The sequence below is a fragment of the Medicago sativa genome, chromosome 2 (assembly GCF_051527215.1).
Source record: "Medicago sativa cultivar Bolivia chromosome 2, Bolivia_mono, whole genome shotgun sequence".
NCBI lineage: Eukaryota > Viridiplantae > Streptophyta > Magnoliopsida > Fabales > Fabaceae > Medicago > Medicago sativa.
In genome coordinates, this window is record NC_140750.1 from 4,193,132 (window position 1) to 4,216,297 (window position 23,166).

At 36.8% G+C, this 23,166-nt stretch overlaps 1 protein-coding gene across 2 annotated transcripts; it reads right to left on the reverse strand.

Moving 5' to 3' along the window:
- Window positions 1-312: 312 nt before the first annotated feature.
- On the reverse strand, window positions 313-23,041 carry LOC146943770 (G-type lectin S-receptor-like serine/threonine-protein kinase At1g11300). Of its 2 annotated transcripts, none has more exons than XM_085742041.1 (8): window positions 21,637-23,041; window positions 20,437-21,306; window positions 20,205-20,324; window positions 2,172-2,374; window positions 1,880-2,090; window positions 1,536-1,773; window positions 1,298-1,445; window positions 313-1,153 (listed from the first exon to the last, which is right to left on the reverse strand). In XM_085742041.1, exons 1-8 carry the CDS (start codon window positions 22,088-22,090, stop codon window positions 851-853), a joined length of 2,547 nt encoding a protein of 848 aa, XP_085598167.1. In that variant the 5' UTR covers window positions 22,091-23,041; the 3' UTR covers window positions 313-850. The 2 variants fall into 2 exon arrangements, with proteins under 2 accessions (XP_085598167.1, XP_085598166.1); XM_085742040.1 differs by having other exon boundaries at window positions 20,205-20,318; window positions 21,637-22,331.
- Between the last annotated feature and the right edge of the window lie 125 nt (window positions 23,042-23,166).

Genomic DNA, 23,166 nt, shown 5'->3' on the forward strand with positions numbered 1-23,166 from the left:
AGGATTTTAGTATATTTCTAAAAACAAATTGTTTTAATTATTTATAAGAAAAAACTCGGAATAAACTCATCGTTTTGTAGATGGACAGTAGAAGTCGCCTTAACAATAATCAACATTAATATTGTGACCGATTCTCCTCTCAAGGTCTCAGGTTCGATCCTCTTGATGCCAATTTCGGTGGGCTAAGTCCATACAGAGCTTTGCTCTTGCTTTAAATGGGGCACCCGCAAGTGGGCGGTGGGATTGGTCCTCTCGGATCAGTCGATTCTTGGATCGGATACCAAGTTAAAAAAATAAAAATATTCTGACCGATAAAAGAATCATATATCATCATTTCAAATATGGCAAGATAATCTAGGATTGTCTTGCTTGTAGCATGTCTGTTTACATTTCTACATAACAATAAACCCTTTCAAAACTCTTAGCTTTAGAATGTATTAATCAATCTACAAATTGAATGCTAGTGATGAAGATAAAGAAATACTTAGGATGCTCGGAGAGAAAACAAAGAGCTCATATATATGATTTTTTTTTTTTTTTAAAGAGCTCATATATATGATGATAGTGAAAAAATGTACAAGGGAAGGTGTTTACACCAGTAGCTAGACTACTTCACACACCGATATCTTCTTCTGCAAGCAATCTCTTGGTATATATCATCTTGTTTTGCATCAGTGAATCTGGCTAATCGACACGTCTAACTCAATATCCCCTGAAGATTTCTCAATCTTAAGATCTTTTGGAACAGATTGATACAAAACCATAGTTTGAGAGCCTAACATGCACCATAGTCACATCCTTATGTGGTGGAAAGATTGGTTAAACCACATTTCATTGCATCATATGTATTCTATCTGCCTTGCAAGCTTGTGACAGTGACACTGTTATTCGAGTCGTGATTTTGTTGAGCTGAGTCTGCTCTATGCTCAGTCTGACTTAGAAGGAATGCAGGTTGAGATGGGGGAGGAAGTTTAACAATCTCACTATTAAGCATTGAAACAACTGTGGCCATAGTAGGTCTCTCCTTTGCAATTTCTTGCACACATAGAAGTCCAATATGTATGCATCTCAAAATCTGATCCACATAATCAGGATTACATATTTCTTGATCTATCAAAGCTACAGCGTCACCTTCATTCCATAGTTTCCATGTCTTTAAAAAAACCGAAGAAAGAAAGAAGAATAAAGACTAATATAGATTTATATAAATTAGAGAAAATAAATTATTATCATTATTATAAAAACAGAATATTAAGTTGTACTATGAATCTATGAGCGAAAAATTAAAAAGACTTACATATCCTAAGAGAGTGAGTGCTTGATGATTATAGAAACTTGTGTTTTTCCTACCGCTTATTATCTCCAAGAGCAAAACCCCAAAACTAAATACATCTGATTTCTCTGAAAATAACCCTTCCATTGCATATTCTGGAGACATGTATCCACTGCATTTAAATTTCATTATCAAATTAAATATATATTGTCTCTTTAATTGCAATATTATAAGGACATATATAAAGATAAAACATGCTTACTATGTTCCCACAATCCTTCTTGTATTTCCCTCGTTTTCACTACCTCCGAAGATTCGAGCCATGCCAAAGTCAGATATTTTTGGATTTAGTTCTCCATCCAACAAAATATTACTCGACTTTAGGTCTCTGTGTATTATTCTTAATCTCGAATCTCTATGAAGATAAAGCAGTCCGCGAGAGACTCCCTCAATTATGTATATGCGTTTTTGCCAATCTAAAATCTTCTTTTTTATTGGATCTGTAGAGCATCAGTAAGTAACTAACTAATCATAACTAGTAAAATGCAACTTCTTTTCTTCGGTATTAAAATCACTTCAAGAAAGAACAAGTTAAGATGTGCTAACCAAATAGATAGAAATCTAAACTGTTATTAGGCATGTACTCATAGATCAACATATTTTCTTCCCCTTCGATGCAACAGCCCAAAAGTCTAACAAGATTGCGATGTTGAAGCTTGGAAATCACAATTACTTCATTCATAAATTCTTCTAGTCCCTGTCCTGAAGCCTTTGATAGTCTTTTCACTGCTATTTCCAGTCCATCTTGTAATTCTCCCTGATATATTTTTCAGGAAATATGAGAACGTATAATACAAAATATTAATCAAAGATAAAAACTTCACATGACTTAGTTTACCTTGTACACTAAACCAAAACCACCTTGGCCAATCTTATTAGCTGAACCGAAATTATTTGTTGCGGTTGAAATTTTCTGAAACTCAAATAAAGGTAGGTCCTCTATTTTGACTTGTTTCACATTTCCAATAAGACTTGCATTTCGGTTTTCTGGATGGATTTGCCTTGTGCTCAACACCAACATCTTTTCTATTTTCCTTCTTGCTGATTTCAATTATAATACCAAATTCATAATCAAAAGAATAAATAAAGGGAAAATTATAATGACCTCCCTTGAGGTATGTCTAAATACAAGAAACACCCCCTCTATTTTCCCAATAATCAATCACCTCCCCTGCTGTTAGTTATAATCAAATTCCGTTAACAGAGAAAACAAAAACGTTCTGAAATTGTTGTTGCTTTCGTTTTCCCTATCAATATTCATACACACACAAAACTATAATTGTTTTCTTTCTTGTCTCTAGATTACTCATTCACTTTTGTTTTTGGGTTGCATCCTTGATCTGTATTCCCAGTATCAAGATGTGCTCCCCGTTGTTGCTCTTGCAATCATTTTCGTCGTTGCTCTCGCCGGTTTATGCGTCACCGCTTTCCCGCGTTAGTGTTTTTATTACCGTCATCATTCTCTTAGTTCTTGCTACAGTTTGTATTGCGGTGTTCAATTACCATAACTCTTGTATTGCTCGATGGCTAGGGATTTCACTCATTATCTTAGACTGTCAAGGTCTCTTATCCAATTTGGAAAATGCTTCTACGTCTTTCTTTAGCAAGAAATGACTTTTACCAGCTCAGAATTTAGTATGTCCTTAGTCTTTACTGTCAACAAAAAAAAAAGCAATTTTCACAAATAATAGAGTAGTGTTTTAGACCTCTTCTACTTCTGTCAATATAAAAACCTCTCCTGTTATAATATTTGAAAGAAAGAAAAAAAAGGAATTAAAAAACTTGGAGTAAATTAACTTGAACAAATTTAACTCATGAAACAAAACACTAAATTAACTATATATTTAGAAAATAGAAGCATTTGATAAAACAAGAGAAATTGTAGAATCAGATGAATTTCAAGTTACAAAGCCATGGATTTGAGAATTGAAGTGTTTGGATGAGGTAATTTGGAAATTTTAAAGAATTTAAAATTCTAGGCAATTTACCTCAAAGTATTTGAATTCCCTCATAACATTACATTTCCTCAACATTACATTACATTCCCCCATCCAAACAATGAAATTCACCTCAAAGTATTTGAATTCCCTCATAACATTACATTCCCTCAAAACATTCCCCCATCCAAACATTCCCTCAAAAGTAAATTACACGGTGGAATTGGAAGATTAAGGGGAAGTGGAAGTAGCTTCATAAATAGGAGAATAATAGTTTTCGAAGGAAGCACATTGCAGCAGCTTATGACTGTCTCATAACAGAGATTAAACACCGTTAACCTGTGGGGGAGGTATCTGATAGTTAGAAAATTAAATAAGGGAGGTGATTGATTGATTGAGAAATAGAGGGGGTGTTAGTGATATTTTAATAAAGTTTAGGGGAGGTGGGTGTAATTTACCCATAAATAAATAGAAACACAAACATTTTATTATTATTATAAAAATTGCAGGCATAGGTTAACATATACTTGCTTTGTCTTATAATGACTGCCATATTTGCAAAACTAATTATCTCATGGTTAGTGTTAGGAACACTCTTTTTCTAATACTTATTGAGTGAAATCAATGTTGGTCTCACACTTAGGAAACGGACTCCATATAAAATAGTGATTTCACCCAATAAAAAGTTAATTTTAAAAATATAGTGTTTATAGCACTTCACTTCTTTGATTTCAAAATGAAATGTTTAATCTTGATACAAAAGTTGAGATTTGCAATTGTTAGAATCGCATCAACGGATAATACAAATCCAAATTGGACACACTTCTAATTAAGTAAGATCATTTTGAAGGATGTTTCTTTATTTCTTCAATTAAAAATAGCTTTACACATGTTACCTATTAGTTTAATTAATGATTATAAGTAAGCAAATAATTAAGAAAACGTGAAAATTATAGAGATACCTTGTTATACCCTAATTTTGGACCTAAAAATACTAACTCAATTCTTCTTTTCTTGCATTTTAAGTCATTTGAACTGTCTCTGATCAATTGCATCTTTCTCTGCATTTTATTTCAATTTTATTTGCAAAATTCATGAAAAAGGGTATTTTAGTCATTTCCTGCATTCAACTCATTTTAACCTTTGAAAATTGTTTGGGTCTTTTAAATTGGTTTGTATAAGTCCTTGTTTCAACCTCATGTCAAAATTCATTTCAGAAAACATCAGTTGAGTCATTTTTTAGTCAGTTTAGCCCCTAGGGGCATTTTAGTCATTTCATGTGATAAAATTTCTTTCAGTCTTTTAAAAATTTGGTTGAGTCCTTTCAAATAGTTTGAATAAGTCTTCATTTCAATTCTATGTCAAAATCCATTTTTAAATTGCATTTGAAGTCATTTTGAGTCAGTTTTGCCCCTAGGGGCATTTTGGTCTTTTCATGTGTCAAAGCCCTGTTTAAATTCTAAAAATTGTCTCTGAGTCTTTTAATTCACTTGTATAAGCTCTTGCTTTAACTCCTGTTAAAAATCCATTTTTAAAATTTCATTTGAGTCGTTTTTAGTCGTTTTAGTCCCTAGGGGCGTTTTGGTCATTTCACATAATATTTCTGATTCGTTTTAATCTGCTTTGTTGTTTTTAATCGTCTCATTTTTACGTTAATTTTCAATTTACTTTTTCAATTCAATTTTAGTTTTAATTTTCGTTTTAGTCCGCGCACTTTTGTTATTTACGTTTTAATCCCTTTTAAGTTTGTTAGAGTCCAAGTGCCATGTGTCCAAATGTTATTGGTTCTTAAAAGTTTGTTACAAGTCAAGTCCATGTGGCATTTCCTCATTGGTCCAAGCATCCCTTTCATCACCTATATAAGTCAAAGTCTTGGTCAATTTTTCACAACCAATCATTATCACACTTTTCACAAAAATTCACCAAAAAGTCACAAAAAATTTTCTTTCTTCCCTCTTTCTTCTTTTCTCTCACGTGACAAAAAAAAAACACCACCACAACTAACTCTTTTCCTCATCTTCACCACCATAACAACCTTCCCTCCACCACTTCACCACCCTAACAAACTCCATAACTAATTTCCACCACCACAAACCACCACCATCTTCATCAATCTTCACCTTCAACTAACAACAATCATCATCATCATAATCCATCACCAACACATCCATTTTCGTTTTCCTTTACCACACAAACATTCAAACACAAAGCAAAAGCCAGAATTGAATTTGAAGCAAGGAAAGAAGAAGGAAGAACGAAATCAAGAACAAAGGAAAACGATTCGCGAAGAACTTCGAATTGGAAGCTCCAAGAGGTATCGCTGCTCCTCTTCATTTCTTTTGATTTGATCGCAAATCTGTTCGTGTTAGATTTAGATTGTTCTTGATTTAATTTTGAAAAGCCTGCTCGAATTCGAATAGAGAAATAAAAACCGGTTCCGAAATTGCAAGATTCGTTTAGATCGGAGCGTTTTGGGACTCGCCGGAAGCTGCACTTCTCGCCGGAGAAGATGAAGTTTCCGGCGAGTTGATGAATTTTCCGGCGATGTTCATATATTTTCCGGTGAGGTAGGTGAGGGAGATGAAGATTATGATGTGTTCTTGATATTGTTTTCAAAAAATTTGAGAGAGAAGAGAGGGAGTTCACGTGTGTTGTGGTTTAAGAGAGAAGAGGAATTCACGTACTGCATATAATGAAAGCCACTTTTACTACTTCTCCATTTTCAAACCGGTTCAAGTAACCCGATCCATGCTCCAACCGACCCATTCCCTGCATCTTTAGGCCCAATAATTGTATTCTGCCATGCCTGCATGCGTTTTGCTGTACGCACTCCCCTTTTCCTGCATGTTTTACTAATTTCTTGCTAATTGCACCCCTGCATGTTCAAAAATCCTTTAAAAAATTCCCAAAAAACTCCTATGTGTTCTTGATCATTTTCTTGATATTTTTGTGATGTTGTCATGTGTCAAATCTTGATTAAAAATATGTAGTATTTTCTTGTTAAAAGTTTACCATTTTTTTGTTGAAAATTGTGAAATTTTACATGTGTTTGTGTCTAAAAATTCTCTAAAAAATTCCAAAAAAATTCATACATATTTCTTGATAGTTTTGTGGTATTTTTGTGATAATTGTTGCATGTTAAAATTGATAAAAATATATGTGGAGTTTTCTTGTGATTTTATGTTACTTTTTGATAATTTCTTGTGAAAATTTTGCATGATCTTGGCCCTTAATCTTGAGTATTTGATATGGAACCTTGTTATATGAATTTTATGAATATTGTGACTTTGAATCCATGAAATTGGTGCTGTTTGTGAATGTTTCGTTAATGTCTTGTATTCCAAGTTTTGTTTATGAATAAATAATGCGAAATTTGCCTAATTTTGTCTTAAATGCTTGATAGTATATATCCCTTTAATCCTCTTTGTGAAAACTGAATCGAAATTCTTTGGGAACCCTTTGAAACATGAGGATTATAGGTCATATTCAAGCCTTGCAATGATGATGAATTTTAGGCCTATTTCACATTGTTTTTGCTTGTTTTTTTTATGTAAATTTTCTTACTTTCGTTATGATATCTTTGACTTGCTCTATATCTTGTGCTACTAACCACTTTCGTTTCATGTTTCATATTCATCATAAGCATTCCACATCTCATCTCTTTCTCCGCTTTTATTTCTTGCGTTTTAAGTTTCAACTCCATACCAAAATTAGAATGTAATAATTAGGAGCTCTTGTAATATTTTACCTTCACGTCATTTTAATTTCTTGGCAAAGAGGCCATAGAATGTATCTAGGGTATGATGTAAAGGACAATGGACTCTAATGATGTACACCGACACAAGCACCGACACATGCACACACACCACTTTAGCTATATAGCTAGAATATGCATGTTTAGATGTATGTTTAGGATTGTATGTTTAGATGAATGTGTAGGCTTTATACTTAGAAAAAATCATTTTCCCAAAAAACTTGAACAAACTTCACTCAAACATTTTTCATAATAAACCTTGGGGTCAAAACCCCATTGAATTTTCCTTTTATTTTCTTAATCAAAATCTTAATGAATCTTAATAATACTTAGACCCCATTTTGCAAATGACTAATTCAACCTCACAATTTCATAATCTCATGCCCTTGAGGCCTCTTTCTATTCTTCAAAATTTCATTTTCAAACTTAAAATCAACCAACAAAAACAAAAACATTTTTTGAGAGAGAACTACGGTGGATTTGATCCCTTAAACGGGTACGTAGGCAAGGAACAAAATTCCTTCAATTCAACTAAAATAAAAATCCAAAAACATTCTCCTCCCTCCAATTCTTCACTTAGAACATTCTTAGGTGTAAATATCATTTCAAAATAGCATTTAAAAATAAAGCGCGCGCGTAGAATATAAAGACGGTTCCTATAGGATACTATAGTCGTTATGGGTGCCTAACACCTTCCCGTAGCGAAAACAACTCCCGGACCTCGATTCTCAAGGGTTTTGCTTACTTTTTCCCTTCCCAAGAAAAAATAAGATATCACCGGTTAAAAGGTTCAAACGTAATCAATGTTTGACACCCGAAAACCAAGATAAAACAGCTGGCGACTTCACTAGGGAGATTCGAGAGTTACGCCTAGTCTTTATTTCCACGCTTGCGCTTATATTTTTTACTTGCTTCTTTTACTTGTTTCCCTATGTGAATAAATGTTTAATTTCTTGCAAACGTGTGGGGTGAGAATATCAAAAGTCCTGCACCCGGGCTGAGTGAACTTAGGATTTAGGAGGGATATAATCGACAATTCATTCCGGGGGTTGCCTCGTGTTTTGGATTACGCGATCAATCCCACATAGCTGAGGCATTTTGGGGGTGATGTTGTCGGCGCGAGTTGTCGCGTTTAGGCACTTTGCTTCTAATTGTTCTATGACGCTATGAACCGTAGATAACCAAACCCATCCATGGCCATTTTCTAGGATGTAGTGCGGAGGCTAAACCGGGTGTTGTCTCGAGTTTTAGTTGTCACGCGATACTACACTCAAGTTAGACCTTCCACGTATAATCATGGAGCGAGTGTTGTCTCGTGACACCATGAGATACGTCGGAAAGGTTGCAACTTGGGAACCTTTTTAGGACCCGGTTACTATTATCCTAAAGCCCTAGATTCACCGGACACCGTGTCCACCCATGACTCCTCAACTTTGAACTTCAACCCACCATGTTTTCTCCGAACTTGAACATAATCATGCATTCATGCATACATGCATACATGCATAAACTTTTTCCCATGCATTTATCGGAGGACTTAGACAAGTCATCTTTTGAACATCACGGATGTGAACGCCAAGTGATACCATCTCAACTAAACTTTTAGTTTTGCTCAAGATTTTCAAATAAAACCGTGTTTCTCCGTGATGTTCACAACCACTTTGACAAGTCCTCCGACAAAAAAAGAGTCTTTTCGCATTTGCATATCATGCATCATATGCATCATTCTTCGGTCACAAATGGCTTCCCGTGCTCATTGTCTCCTGGTTCTTCTGTCGCAGTCTGAAAAGTGGCTCGTGCTCGCAAGGTTCACCAACCAGATAGAGTTTATCAGACAAGATTGTACAAGAGAAGAAACATGGCTAACCTTGAGGAAGAGAATGCCAGCCCCTCGGGCCAGCCCATTGAAGAATCCAGTCTGGATTAAATTCTGAGGCTTATCAAAGAGAGTGACTACAAGATTGTTGACCAACTGCTGCAAACCCCATCAAAGATATCCATCTTGTCTCTGCTCATGAGCTCAGAAGCTCACAGGGAGGTATTGATGAAGATACTGGAGCAGGCCTTTGTTTATCATGAAGTCTCTGTGGAGCAATTCAATGGAATAATGGGTAATATCACCGCTTGCAATAGCTTGGGATTCGGTGACGATGAACTCCCCGAAGCAGGGAAGCATCACAACTTGGCTCTACATATCTCGGTGCACTGTGGGTCTGATATGATATCCAACGTTTTGGTGGACACCGGATCATCGTTGAATGTAATGCCTGAGTCCACACTAAGGCAATTAAGTCATCATGGAATTTCCCTGAGGGGTAGCAGCTATCTGGTTAAGGCTTTCGATGGATCCCGCAAAGATGTTCTTGGGGAAGTAGACTTGTCAATTACCATTGGTCCTGAGACATTCCAAATTACTTTCCAAGTCATGGACATCAATGCTTCCTACAGTTGTCTCCTCGAAAGACCGTGGATCCACGACGCTGGAGCAGTCACTTCTACTTTGCATCAGAAGCTCAAGTTCATGAGGAATGGTAAGATTGCCATTGTGCATGGTGAGGAAGCATATCTGGTTAGCCAAGTGTCATCTTTCTCTTGTGTTGAAGCAGGGTCCGCTGAAGGGACGTCATTTCAAGGCTTGACTGTCGAGGGTGCAGAACCCCGGAGGGCTGGTGCTAGCATGGCCTCACTGAAAGATGCCCAGAAGGATGTCCAGGCAGGGCAAGCTGCTGGCTGGGGCAAGGTAATTCAGATCTTGGAAAACAAGCGTAAAGAGGGCCTTGGATTCTCCCCGACATCTGCTGTTTCAAAGGGAACCTTCTACAGTGCTGGGTTCATCAACGCTATTACTGAAGATGCTGCTGAAGGTGGTTACGTGCCTGCGTTTGTTATACCAGGAGGCACTGTGAGAAATTGGGAAGCCATTGATGTTCCTTTAGTCATGCATGCTTCCATGTAATGTGTCTTGTTGCTCATGTTTTTTTGTTTTCAAAATAACAATCCTTTCGCTCTGCCCAAGGCGAAAGTGATATCATTGTAAGGGCATGTTTGTTTCGGCATTGCCGTTATCAATAAAAGTTGTCGTTTTTCTCACGACTCTTTGTTTTTTACTTTTTAGTGCCTTTTTCTTGGAAATAATGGTAATGCCAGAAAAAACCAAAACATCTGTATTTTTCTTATTAATTTCAAAAATCTGCATGAAAAACCTTTTCTAAAATCATCCCAATCATATTATGCAGATTGAACCATAATAAACCCGTTGAACACAGTGACCCTATGGTTCCTCCAAATTTTGAATTCCCTGTATATGAAGCTGAAGATGAGGAGGATGATGATGAAGAGATACCGTATGAGATCACTCGACTGCTTGAGCAAGAAAGAAGAGCCATTCAGCCTCATCAGGAAGAGATTGAGCTTATCAACCTGGGTACTGAAGAGAACAAGCGAGAGATCAAGATTGGTGCTGCACTTGAGCCAGAAGTGAAAAAGAAGATCATTCAACTTCTCCATGATTATCCAGATGTCTTTGCGTGGTCCTATGAAGATATGCCGGGCTTAGATCCCAAGATTGTGGAACATCGGATACCGACAAGACCTGAATGTCCTCCTGTCAAACAGAAATTGAGAAGGTCTCGTCCAGACATGGCTCTTAAGATCAAGGCTGAAGTACAGAAGCAAATTGATGCGGGTTTGCTCATGACAGCTGAATATCCTGAGTGGATTGCCAACATTGTGCCAGTGCCAAAGAAAGACGGGAAAGTTCGAATGTGTGTTGATTACAGAGATCTGAACAAAGCCAGTCCAAAAGATAACTTCCCATTGCCTCATATTGATGTGCTTGTTGACAGTACCGCTCAATCCAAAGTGTTCTCCTTCATGGATGGTTTCTCTGGTTATAATCAGATACGAATGTCTCCTGAAGATAGAGAAAAGACGTCCTTCATCACTCCATGGGGAACGTTCTGTTACAAAGTGATGCCATTTGGCTTAATAAATGCTGGTGCTACCTATCAAAGAGGTATGACAACTCTGTTTCATGATATGATTCACAAAGAGATTGAAGTATATGTTGATGATATGATTGTGAAGTCAAGTGATGAAGAGCAGCATATTGTGTATTTGAAAAAGATGTTTGAAAGATTGAGAAAGTACAAGCTGCGATTGAATCCTAATAAATGCACATTCGGTGTACGATCTGGAAAGTTGCTAGGCTTCATTGTCAGCCAGAGAGGCATTGAAGTTGATCCCGACAAAGTCCGAGCCATCAGAGAGATGCCGGCCCCTCAAACTGAAAAGCAAGTCAGAGGTTTCCTCGGACATCTGAATTACATTTCAAGATTCATATCTCACATGACTACTACTTGCGGTCCAATTTTCAAATTGCTCAGAAAGAATCAGCCTGTTGTATGGAATGATGAATGTCAGGAAGCTTTTGATAGCATTAAAGAATACCTGTTGGAGCCACCTATCCTTGTCCCGCCAGTGGAAGGGAGGCCTTTGATTATGTATCTGTCAGTGTTAGACGATTCAGTGGGTTGTGTTCTCGGTCAACAAGATGAGACTGGCAAGAAAGAGCATGCTATCTACTATCTGAGCAAGAAGTTCACCGACTGTGAGACTCGGTACACAATGCTTGAAAAAACTTGTTGTGCTTTAGCTTGGGCTGCCAAACGCCTGCGTCATTATATGGTGAATCATACCACTTGGTTGATATCCCGAATGGATCCAATCAAGTACATCTTTGAGAAGCCTGCTGTTACTGGAAAGATCGCACGTTGGCAAATGTTATTGTCCGAATATGATATTGTGTACAAAGCTCAGAAAGCAATCAAAGGAGGTGTCCTTGCTGAGCACCTTGCTTGTCAACCTCTTGATGATTACCAGCCGATTAAGTTTGATTTCCCTGATGAAGAAGTTATGTATCTGAAAGCAAAAGACTGTGAAGAGCCACTGATCAATGAAGGGCCAGATCCCAATAGCAAATGGGGATTGGTGTTTGATGGTGCTGTTAATGTTTATGGTAAAGGAATTGGGGCCATCATTGTAACTCCGCAGGGGCACCACATTCCTTTCACCGCTCGAATAACTTTTGAATGCACGAATAACATAGCTGAGTATGAAGCATGCATTTTGGGCATTGAAGAAGCCCTTGACCTGAGAATCAAATACCTTGACATCTATGGAGATTCTGCACTTGTTATTAATCAGATAAAGGGTGAATGGGAGACTCATCATGAGAAGCTGATCCCTTACCGTGACTATGCAAGACGTCTGTTGACATACTTTACCAAGGTTGAGCTGCACCACATCCCTCGGGATGAAAATCAGATGGCTGACGCTCTTGCTACTCTGTCTTCCATGTTTCGTGTCAACCACTGGAATGATGTGCCCGTAATCAAAGTGCAGCGTCTTGATAGACCCGCTCATGTGTTTACCATTGAAAATATGCCAGATCAAGCTGATGAAGATGTGAATGATAAAAAGCCTTGGTATTACAACATCAAACAATTCTTGCAGAATCGTGAATATCCACCTGGTGCTTCCAACAGGGATAAAAAGACTTTGAGACAATGGGCTAGCAAATTCCTTCTGGACGGAGAAATCCTATACAAGAGGAACTATGATATGGTCTTGTTGAGATGTGTTGACAAACAAGAAGCTGAGAAGTTGATGCATGATGTACATGATGGTACCTTTGGGACCCATGCCTCGGGCCACACCATGTCAAGGAAACTGTTAAGAGCCGGCTATTACTGGATAACCATGGAACGTGACTGCCACAAACATGCCAAGAGATGCCACAAATGTCAAATTTATGCTGACAAGATTCATGTGCCTCCACACGCTCTCAAGGTTATCTCTTCCCCATGGCCGTTCTCTATGTGGGGCATTGACATGATCGGAAGAATTGAACCAAAGGCTTCCAATGGACATCGTTTCATTCTAGTGGCAATTGATTACTTCACCAAGTGGGTTGAAGCTGCTTCCTATGCAAATGTGACCAAGCAAGTGGTTGTCAAGTTTATCAAGAATAACATCATCTGTCGATACGGTGTTCCCAACAAGATCATCACTGACAATGGTTCCAATCTGAACAATAGCATGATGCAAGCTTTATGTGAAGAATTCAAAATTGAACATCACAACTCTTCTCCGTATAGACCTCAGATGAATGGTGCAGTTGAGGCCGCTAACAAGAACATCAAGAAGATTGTTCAGAAGATGGTCACCACTTACAAAGACTGGCATGAAATGCTACCATTTGCCTTGCATGGTTACCGTACTACAGTGAGCAGTTCAACCGGGGCAACTCCCTTCTCTCTGGTATATGGCATGGAAGCAGTTCTCCCTCTGGAAGTGGGGATTCCATCTCTTCGAGTGATCATGGAAGCAAAATTAACTGAGGCTGAATGGTGTCAAAGTCGGTATGATCAATTGAATCTGATTGAAGAGAAATGTATGAATGCTATGACTCATGGACAGTTGTATCAAGTTCGAATGAAGAATGCTTTTGACAAGAAAGTCCGACCTCGAGAATTCAAGGAAGGCGAACTTGTATTGAAAAGAAGGATAAGTCAGCAACCCGACCCAAGGGGCAAGTGGACACCTAACTACGAAGGTCCTTATGTTGTCAAGAAGGCTTTCTCTGGTGGTGCTTTGATTCTTACACACATGGATGGTGTTGAACTCCCAAATCCTGTTAATGCCGATATAATCAAGAAATACTTTGTCTAGAAAGAAAAGAACAGCGTGGTAGGTCGAAAACCCGAAAGGGCGGCCTAGGCAAAAAAGCGCTTCCCGGTGGATCGAAAACCCGAAAGGGCGATCCAGGCAAAAGTTAGGGACAAAAAAAAAATATATGAAAAAGCTCGCTGAGATTGTACGCAACTCAGGCAAGAATGAGCGCCTCGATGAGCCGAAAACCCGAAAGGGCGGTTCATGCAAAAATGAGGTTGATAAAAGACAAGTAACTATATCTGGCAAATCACCATCACCCCTTGGGGCATCTGCAACTGTCAATGATCTTCTTCATCAGAGGCTTCTGTACTTGTGAATTCAAAATTTCTATGAAATGTAGCGGTCATCGTGTTCAATGTATCACCAACCAATAAAATTACCATTTTCCAAGCTTTGCAAATCCGTGGAGTCATGCCTTTGGCTGACTTTCACTCTTCTACATCAATTTGAGCCTTTCTATCGTTTGAAATTCTAATTTTCTTTCTACTTTCAATGCTATATACAAAATATTTTCTTTCTATTTGATAATGTCAATAACTGAAACAAACATCTTTTGAAAATTGAAAAATCTTTTTCTGTCTATTTTGAAAGCAAACCTGAGCAACAGGGTACATTTCAATGAAACATGCATGAATGAATGAATGTCAATGTCTATTTCAATACATGTTACAAGCAGGTTACTCCCCAGGATGATCTGTGGTCAATGGCAAGAATGAAAAAATAGAATGGAAAATGAAAAATTGAAAAAAATGAAAATAAAAGGCTCGCTAAGTCGAAAACCCGAAAGGGCGGCTTAGGCAAAAATGAGCACCCCGCTGATTGACAACCTATGGAGGCAATTCAGGCAAAAATGGGGCAATGAAAAGAATCTTTACCCCCCGGTGAATCGAAAACCCGAAAGGGCGATTCAGGCAAAAATGGGGTTTGAAAATGAAAAAATGAAAGAATGAAATATTGAAAAAGCATTGACCACAGATACGAACATCCAATGTTTACCCAACACTGACACGCCTAGCAACAGCGACCTGTATCCAAGAACCTTCCAAAGGTCCTCCTTTACAAGCCTTATTGCTCTCAGCCATGGTTTTGATACGTCTCTCAAACGACGGTCTCTCCAAAGAGGTTTTTCCCCTGTGAATATGTCGCAGCACGAGCCACTACGTGCCCAATCTTCCAATGTCTTGTCTGCCTTTGTGAAATTTCTCTGCCAAATTTGCATTTCAAGCATTCATACATACATAATCATGCATTTTATGTGCTCATACATCCAATAATCTTGCTATATCATACATACATGTTGCATATCCAACTGTCAGCTGTCAAAATTCAATGTCAATACCCAATGTCAATATCAATGTTAATGTCAATGTCAAATGTCAAATGTTAATGTCAATGTCAAATGTCAATGTTAATGTCAAATGTCAATATCCAATGTCAAATGTCAAATGTTAATGTCAATGTCAAATGTCAAATGTTAATGTCAGCTGTCAAATGTCAATGTCAAATGTCAATGTTAATGTCAAATGTCAATATCCAATGTCAATGTCAAATGTCAATGTCAATGTCAATGTTAATGTCAATATCCAATGCCAATGTCAATGTTAATGTCAATGTCAATGTTAATGTCAAATGCCAATGTCAATGTTAATGTCAATGTCAATGTTAATGTCAAATGCCAATGTCAGTGTCAAATGTCAATGTCAATATCCAATGTCAATGTCAATGCTAATGTCAAATGCCAATGTCAATGTCAATGTTAATGTCAAATGCCAATGTCAATGTCAATATCAATGTCAATGCCAATGTCAATGTCAATGTCAATTTCAATTTCCAAGCCAATGTCAATGTCAATGCCAATGTCAATGTCAATGTCAATGTTGATGTCAATTTCAACTGTCAATTCAGTTCAAATCAATGTCAATTTACTCTCAATTTATCCTTGGGCCAACAAAATGGTCATGTCTATTTTCAAATCAAGTCAATGACAATTTACCCTCAATTGGTATCTTGTTAAACCAGACTTTCAATTTGTATCTTGTTACTGGTCAAGTGCAAGGTTCAATCCAAAAAGAACCACTTGTACCTGCTTATATGTCTATGTTTCCGGTCAAACGGAAAGTTCGATCCAAAGAACAGTTTGTACCCTTTGCTTATGTTTTGTTTACGGTCAAGTGGCAAGTTCGATCCAAAGAACAGCTTGTACCTATCTTTTGTTTGTATTCTCTCGGTCAAGTGGCAAGTTCGATCCAAAGAACAGCTTGTACCCGTTTCTTGTTTGTATTTCCTCGGTCAAGTGGCAAGTTCGATCCAAAGAACAGCTTGTACCCGTTTCTTGTTTGTATTTCCTCGGTCAAGTGGCAAGTTCGATCCAAAGAACAGCTTGTACCCGTTTCTTGTTTGTATTTCCTTGGTCAAGTGGCAAGTTCGATCCAAAGAACAGCTTGTACCTGTTTCTTGTTTGTATCTCCTCGGTCAAGTGGCAAGTTCGATCCAAAGAACAGCTTGTACCCGTCTCTTGTTTGTATCTCTCGGTCAAGTGGCAAGTTCGATCCAAAGAACAGCTTGTACCTGTCTATTTGTTGCCCGTTCTTTCTACCTTGATGTCTATAAATCCCTTGGTGGTGTGACACAGCCTGTAGATTCCGGTTCGATTGTCTTGCATTCATAAATGAAATGTTGCATGGCATTCATGTTTTTGAAAATCTGAAAACGTATTTTTATGTCCAAAAGCAGTGCAAATGTTAATATTTAAGTATCTTCGTCCCGTCAACTCTAAGACTTCGTCTCTTGACTCTCCGGACAAAGAAACTTAAATAGGGGCAGCTGTTATACCCTAATTTTGGACCTAAAAATACTAACTCAATTCTTCTTTTCTTGCATTTTAAGTCATTTGAACTGTCTCTGATCAATTGCATCTTTCTCTGCATTTTATTTCAATTTTATTTGCAAAATTCATGAAAAAGGGTATTTTAGTCATTTCCTGCATTCAACTCATTTTAACCTTTGAAAATTGTTTGGGTCTTTTAAATTGGTTTGTATAAGTCCTTGTTTCAACCTCATGTCAAAATTCATTTCAGAAAACATCAGTTGAGTCATTTTTTAGTCAGTTTAGCCCCTAGGGGCATTTTAGTCATTTCATGTGATAAAATTTCTTTCAGTCTTTTAAAAATTTGGTTGAGTCCTTTCAAATAGTTTGAATAAGTCTTCATTTCAATTCTATGTCAAAATCCATTTTTAAATTGCATTTGAAGTCATTTTGAGTCAGTTTTGCCCCTAGGGGCATTTTGGTCTTTTCATGTGTCAAAGCCCTGTTTAAATTCTAAAAATTGTCTCTGAGTCTTTTAATTCACTTGTATAAGCTCTTGCTTTAACTCCTGTTAAAAATCCATTTTTAAAATTTCATTTGAGTCGTTTTTAGTCGTTTTAGTCCCTAGGGGCGTTTTGGTCATTTCACATAATATTTCTGATTCGTTTTAATCTGCTTTGTTGTTTTTAATCGTCTCATTTTTACGTTAATTTTCAATTTACTTTTTCAATTCAATTTTAGTTTTAATTTTCGTTTTAGTCCGCGCACTTTTGTTATTTACGTTTTAATCCCTTTTAAGTTTGTTAGAGTCCAAGTGCCATGTGTCCAAATGTTATTGGTTCTTAAAAGTTTGTTACAAGTCAAGTCCATGTGGCATTTCCTCATTGGTCCAAGCATCCCTTTCATCACCTATATAAGTCAAAGTCTTGGTCAATTTTTCACAACCAATCATTATCACACTTTTCACAAAAATTCACCAAAAAGTCACAAAAAATTTTCTTTCTTCCCTCTTTCTTCTTTTCTCTCACGTGACAAAAAAAAAACACCACCACAACTAACTCTTTTCCTCATCTTCACCACCATAACAACCTTCCCTCCACCACTTCACCACCCTAACAAACTCCATAACTAATTTCCACCACCACAAACCACCACCATCTTCATCAATCTTCACCTTCAACTAACAACAATCATCATCATCATAATCCATCACCAACACATCCATTTTCGTTTTCCTTTACCACACAAACATTCAAACACAAAGCAAAAGCCAGAATTGAATTTGAAGCAAGGAAAGAAGAAGGAAGAACGAAATCAAGAACAAAGGAAAACGATTCGCGAAGAACTTCGAATTGGAAGCTCCAAGAGGTATCGCTGCTCCTCTTCATTTCTTTTGATTTGATCGCAAATCTGTTCGTGTTAGATTTAGATTGTTCTTGATTTAATTTTGAAAAGCCTGCTCGAATTCGAATAGAGAAATAAAAACCGGTTCCGAAATTGCAAGATTCGTTTAGATCGGAGCGTTTTGGGACTCGCCGGAAGCTGCACTTCTCGCCGGAGAAGATGAAGTTTCCGGCGAGTTGATGAATTTTCCGGCGATGTTCATATATTTTCCGGTGAGGTAGGTGAGGGAGATGAAGATTATGATGTGTTCTTGATATTGTTTTCAAAAAATTTGAGAGAGAAGAGAGGGAGTTCACGTGTGTTGTGGTTTAAGAGAGAAGAGGAATTCACGTACTGCATATAATGAAAGCCACTTTTACTACTTCTCCATTTTCAAACCGGTTCAAGTAACCCGATCCATGCTCCAACCGACCCATTCCCTGCATCTTTAGGCCCAATAATTGTATTCTGCCATGCCTGCATGCGTTTTGCTGTACGCACCCCCCTTTTCCTGCATGTTTTACTAATTTCTTGCTAATTGCACCCCTGCATGTTCAAAAATCCTTTAAAAAATTCCCAAAAAACTCCTATGTGTTCTTGATCATTTTCTTGATATTTTTGTGATGTTGTCATGTGTCAAATCTTGATTAAAAATATGTAGTATTTTCTTGTTAAAAGTTTACCATTTTTTTGTTGAAAATTGTGAAATTTTACATGTGTTTGTGTCTAAAAATTCTCTAAAAAATTCCAAAAAAATTCATACATATTTCTTTATAGTTTTGTGGTATTTTTGTGATAATTGTTGCATGTTAAAATTGATAAAAATATATGTGGAGTTTTCTTGTGATTTTATGTTACTTTTTGATAATTTCTTGTGAAAATTTTGCATGATCTTGGCCCTTAATCTTGAGTATTTAACCTTGTTATATGAATTTTATGAATATTGTGACTTTGAATCCATGAAATTGGTGCTGTTTGTGAATGTTTCGTTAATGTCTTGTATTCCAAGTTTTGTTTATGAATAAATAATGCGAAATTTGCCTAATTTTGTCTTAAATGCTTGATAGTATATATCCCTTTAATCCTCTTTGTGAAAACTGAATCGAAATTCTTTGGGAACCCTTTGAAACATGAGGATTATAGGTCATATTCAAGCCTTGCATTGATGATGAATTTTAGGCCTATTTCACATTGTTTTTGCTTGTTTTTTTTTATGTAAATTTTCTTACTTCCGTTATGATATCTTTGACTTGCTCTATATCTTGTGCTACTAACCACTTTCGTTTCATGTTTCATATTCATCATAAGCATTCCACATCTCATCTCTTTCTCCGCTTTTATTTCTTGCGTTTTAAGTTTCAATTCCATACCAAAATTAGAATGTAATAATTAGGAGCTCTTGTAATATTTTACCTTCACGTCATTTTAATTTCTTGGCAAAGAGGCCATAGAATGTATCTAGGGTATGATGTAAAGGACAATGGACTCTAATGATGTACACCGACACAAGCACCGACACATGCACACACACCACTTTAGCTATATAGCTAGAATATGCATGTTTAGATGTATGTTTAGGATTGTATGTTTAGATGAATGTGTAGGCTTTATACTTAGAAAAAATCATTTTCCCAAAAAACTTGAACAAACTTCACTCAAACATTTTTCATAATAAACCTTGGGGTCAAAACCCCATTGAATTTTCCTTTTATTTTCTTAATCAAAATCTTAATGAATCTTAATAATACTTAGACCCCATTTTGCAAATGACTAATTCAACCTCACAATTTCATAATCTCATGCCCTTGAGGCCTCTTTCTATTCTTCAAAATTTCATTTTCAAACTTAAAATCAACCAACAAAAACAAAAACATTTTTTGAGAGAGAACTACGGTGGATTTGATCCCTTAAACGGGTACGTAGGCAAGGAACAAAATTCCTTCAATTCAACTAAAATAAAAATCCAAAAACATTCTCCTCCCTCCAATTCTTCACTTAGAACATTCTTAGGTGTAAATATCATTTCAAAATAGCATTTAAAAATAAAGCGCGCGCGTAGAATATAAAGACGGTTCCTATAGGATACTATAGTCGTTATGGGTGCCTAACACCTTCCCGTAGCGAAAACAACTCCCGGACCTCGATTCTCAAGGGTTTTGCTTACTTTTTCCCTTCCCAAGAAAAAATAAGATATCACCGGTTAAAAGGTTCAAACGTAATCAATGTTTGACACCCGAAAACCAAGATAAAACATACCTGAATATTTTGAAGCCCATGACCATAAGAAATAGGATGCGGTAGCAAAAATAATTGCTCCCACTAACCCCATTGATATGATGATTTTTGTAACATTTCTCTTCCCATCTCTATCTGTAGCTGTTAACATAATTTAGATCACAATATTGTAATTTGACTAGAACTATATTTCTACAATAATTAATAAATTCACCACAAAAAAAGAAAATAGCTATGAACTATGAATACTCACGAAGTTCCGAATACGCTTGGCGTATGTAAAGATCAATGCCTCCATTTGAAAACCTGACTATGTCAATTAATTTACCACTCCAAGTTAAGCAACGAATTCCATTATCAAATGCATAAGCAGTGCAATTACAATTATTCAAGCACTCAGTTCTACATGCATCAGCAAAAAGATATGATTGTTGTACAAAATCTGGTATTTTTGTCATCTCTAGCTTCACAAAACCATCTCCTTTGCCGCCTAATTCACTTTCATTGTACTTCACCCTCTCACATTGCAGTGAGGCCTTTCTCACACACCCACTTATCCAATTTTGTCTATTCCATTCATCCACATTTCGCGGCTCAAAACCTTTCAAACATGTGCATATTGGTGAGTTTGTCAGATCACAGCTTCCATTAGGACCACAAAAACCATAAATATCACATTCATTTTCTTGAACAACGGTCGTCCCAACTTGATGCCCATTCATCCATGAAGTGTAAACCAGCTTGCCTTCAAAATTCACTGTAGCAATTGCAAAGAAAGAACTGTTCAGCAGTGTATAGGTAGTCTCAACAATACTTCCATTATCTTTCCTTCCAATGGAAAGTGTTAGATATTCAGAAGCGTACAACAAACGACTTGGTAAACCAAGAAGCACTTGACCATTCCATGGACCTGAGCGCCAGTAAGGCTTTGTTTGGTTCCATACAAACACTTCAGGAGCGTTGAGACGCTCAAGGCTTAAAGAGAAGTTTCCAATAGCTGGATCCGAAGGAGTTTTCCAAGAAGTGTATTTTACTTTTTCCCCTGTTCTTTGGTTTGTGCTAATTATCATATTTGGGAGGAATGCATCAGATGGATGTTTGAAACTCTCCCATATTACCTTGCCTGTTATTAGAGATATAATTAGTTAATAGTTAATTAATTGTTTAACCGATTATTAAGTTTAACAACGAATTCTCTATATAAACATGCATTTTCATTAAACTATGTGATTTCTATTTTACTTTCTACACGTATCTCTTTTTTTTTTTTTTTGATCAAGCAACAAATGCAATAAACGGCAGGAAAGGGCCTGCACCCAGCCAACAAAGTTATTACATCAAATCCAGCCACTAAGGCAAAACAGCACAAACAAAAATTATAATACTTGTAAGTTAACTAATAATAAGAAACTATAACTATAAATAAACTACTAACTAATCATATTTCTAATACCTGTAGTGTCTTCCTGCAAGACGAGGTTTCCAGTATTTTGAAGCTGAGCAGTGACATTAGAATTTGAGGATGCCAAATTACTTGAGACATTTGATGACCATATAACATGTTTTTGTCCATTCAGTACTACAAGGTTTGTGTTGTCATCAGATATGGTGATAACTCCAGACGAATCTTGTATTGGTTTTACTCTGTTGGCTACCCAGATGATGTTGGATTGATTGAGATACCAGATTCCTATGTAGCGATTTGTTGTGTTCACGGGGCTGAAGAATCCAAGCTTGAATGCATCGTCATTTGAGCTTATAGTTTCAGAATCTTTGATGAATTGAGAGGATGTAATTGTGTACATAGAAGCACTACCAATTTTGATCATCGTGTAAAGAGTTGAAATAAAGAGTAAAATATGTAACATGTTTACTCGCATAAGGAGTCCCAACATGTTTAGATTCATTCACTATATATTTCTTGGTCTCGTTATTATATGCACATAGGGTACGGAGGTCACTATAGTTGAATATTACATTTTTTCTTTGACATTTCTAATCAGATTGTTGGAATAGCATCAGCTACATCATTTTTTCCACACCTATATTTCTTCTTCTTGCCATGTCATTGAATTTAATTCTCAATTTATTTATTTTTGTTACAAAGCTAATCAAACAAAAAACAAAAGACAGAAAAAATAAAAAATAAAAAATGAACTAGATCCTCGTGAAGAGGGATCCCATAGCGTCCGCCCTGAGAAGGGGAAGCAGATCCTGAGGAGGAGAAGTATGGACTGTGAACTTAGCATTTTGTCGAAGCTCCCAGCTTAGCCATGAAATCCGCACATTGGTTTCCTTCTCCAAGAGTATGATGGATAGAGAAATTTCTGGTAGCCAGAAGGTCCTTTATATCCTGAATAACAGCATAGATGTGGAACTGCGAGGTATTAACGGAGATGAGATTGATGGAGAGAAGGGAGTTCGAGTAACACACCAATTCATCAATTTCCATGTTAATCGCCATCTTGAGCCCTGCCACCAACATTTAGAATGGTACAACCAAAGCCATTGTTGTTCCATCGCACAGACCTAGAAGAGGAAGCTTAAGTAACATTTTGGAGGCACGAGTGAATGATATCAGCTGAGTTGTTAATATTGATGCTTAGATGAGTTAAAGACCAAGTTTCGTTACCAAGGTACATCAAGTTTCGATGCCTCCATGTCCAACACAACCCAGCCAGGAAAAGAGTGGAGCGAGAACTGTTTGCTCCCTCTTTGATCCAGTCATGCGCTGAAAAAGATTTGGCTTCGTGGCAGAACAAACTCCTCAATAAAATTTAAAATTAAGGTTTAACTAAAAAAGAACTACAGTAAACAAGGAAATGCTAACCGGTGCTCCCGGAGCATTGGTTAAGGATACTAAAAAAGGAAATTATATAGTGTTTATTGCATTGAAAATTGTGTAATTATTCCATAGAAAATCAAAAAAGTTTCCTTTTTAATAATAATTTCCTTTTTTTATATCCTTGATCGGTGCCAAAAG

Excerpts from the sequence above, each read along its gene's own strand:
- LOC146943770 (XM_085742041.1), bottom strand. The coding sequence starts at position 22,090 with ATGAATCTAAACATGTTGGGACTCCTTATGCGAGTAAACATGTTACAT. Across the intron at positions 1,446-1,535 it reads AGAAGGATTGTGGGAACATA|TGGATACATGTCTCCAGAAT; the intron begins GTAAGCATGTTT and ends ATTTAAATGCAG. Across the intron at positions 1,154-1,297 it reads CACTCACTCTCTTAGGATAT|ACATGGAAACTATGGAATGA; the intron begins GTAAGTCTTTTT and ends GTTTTTTTAAAG.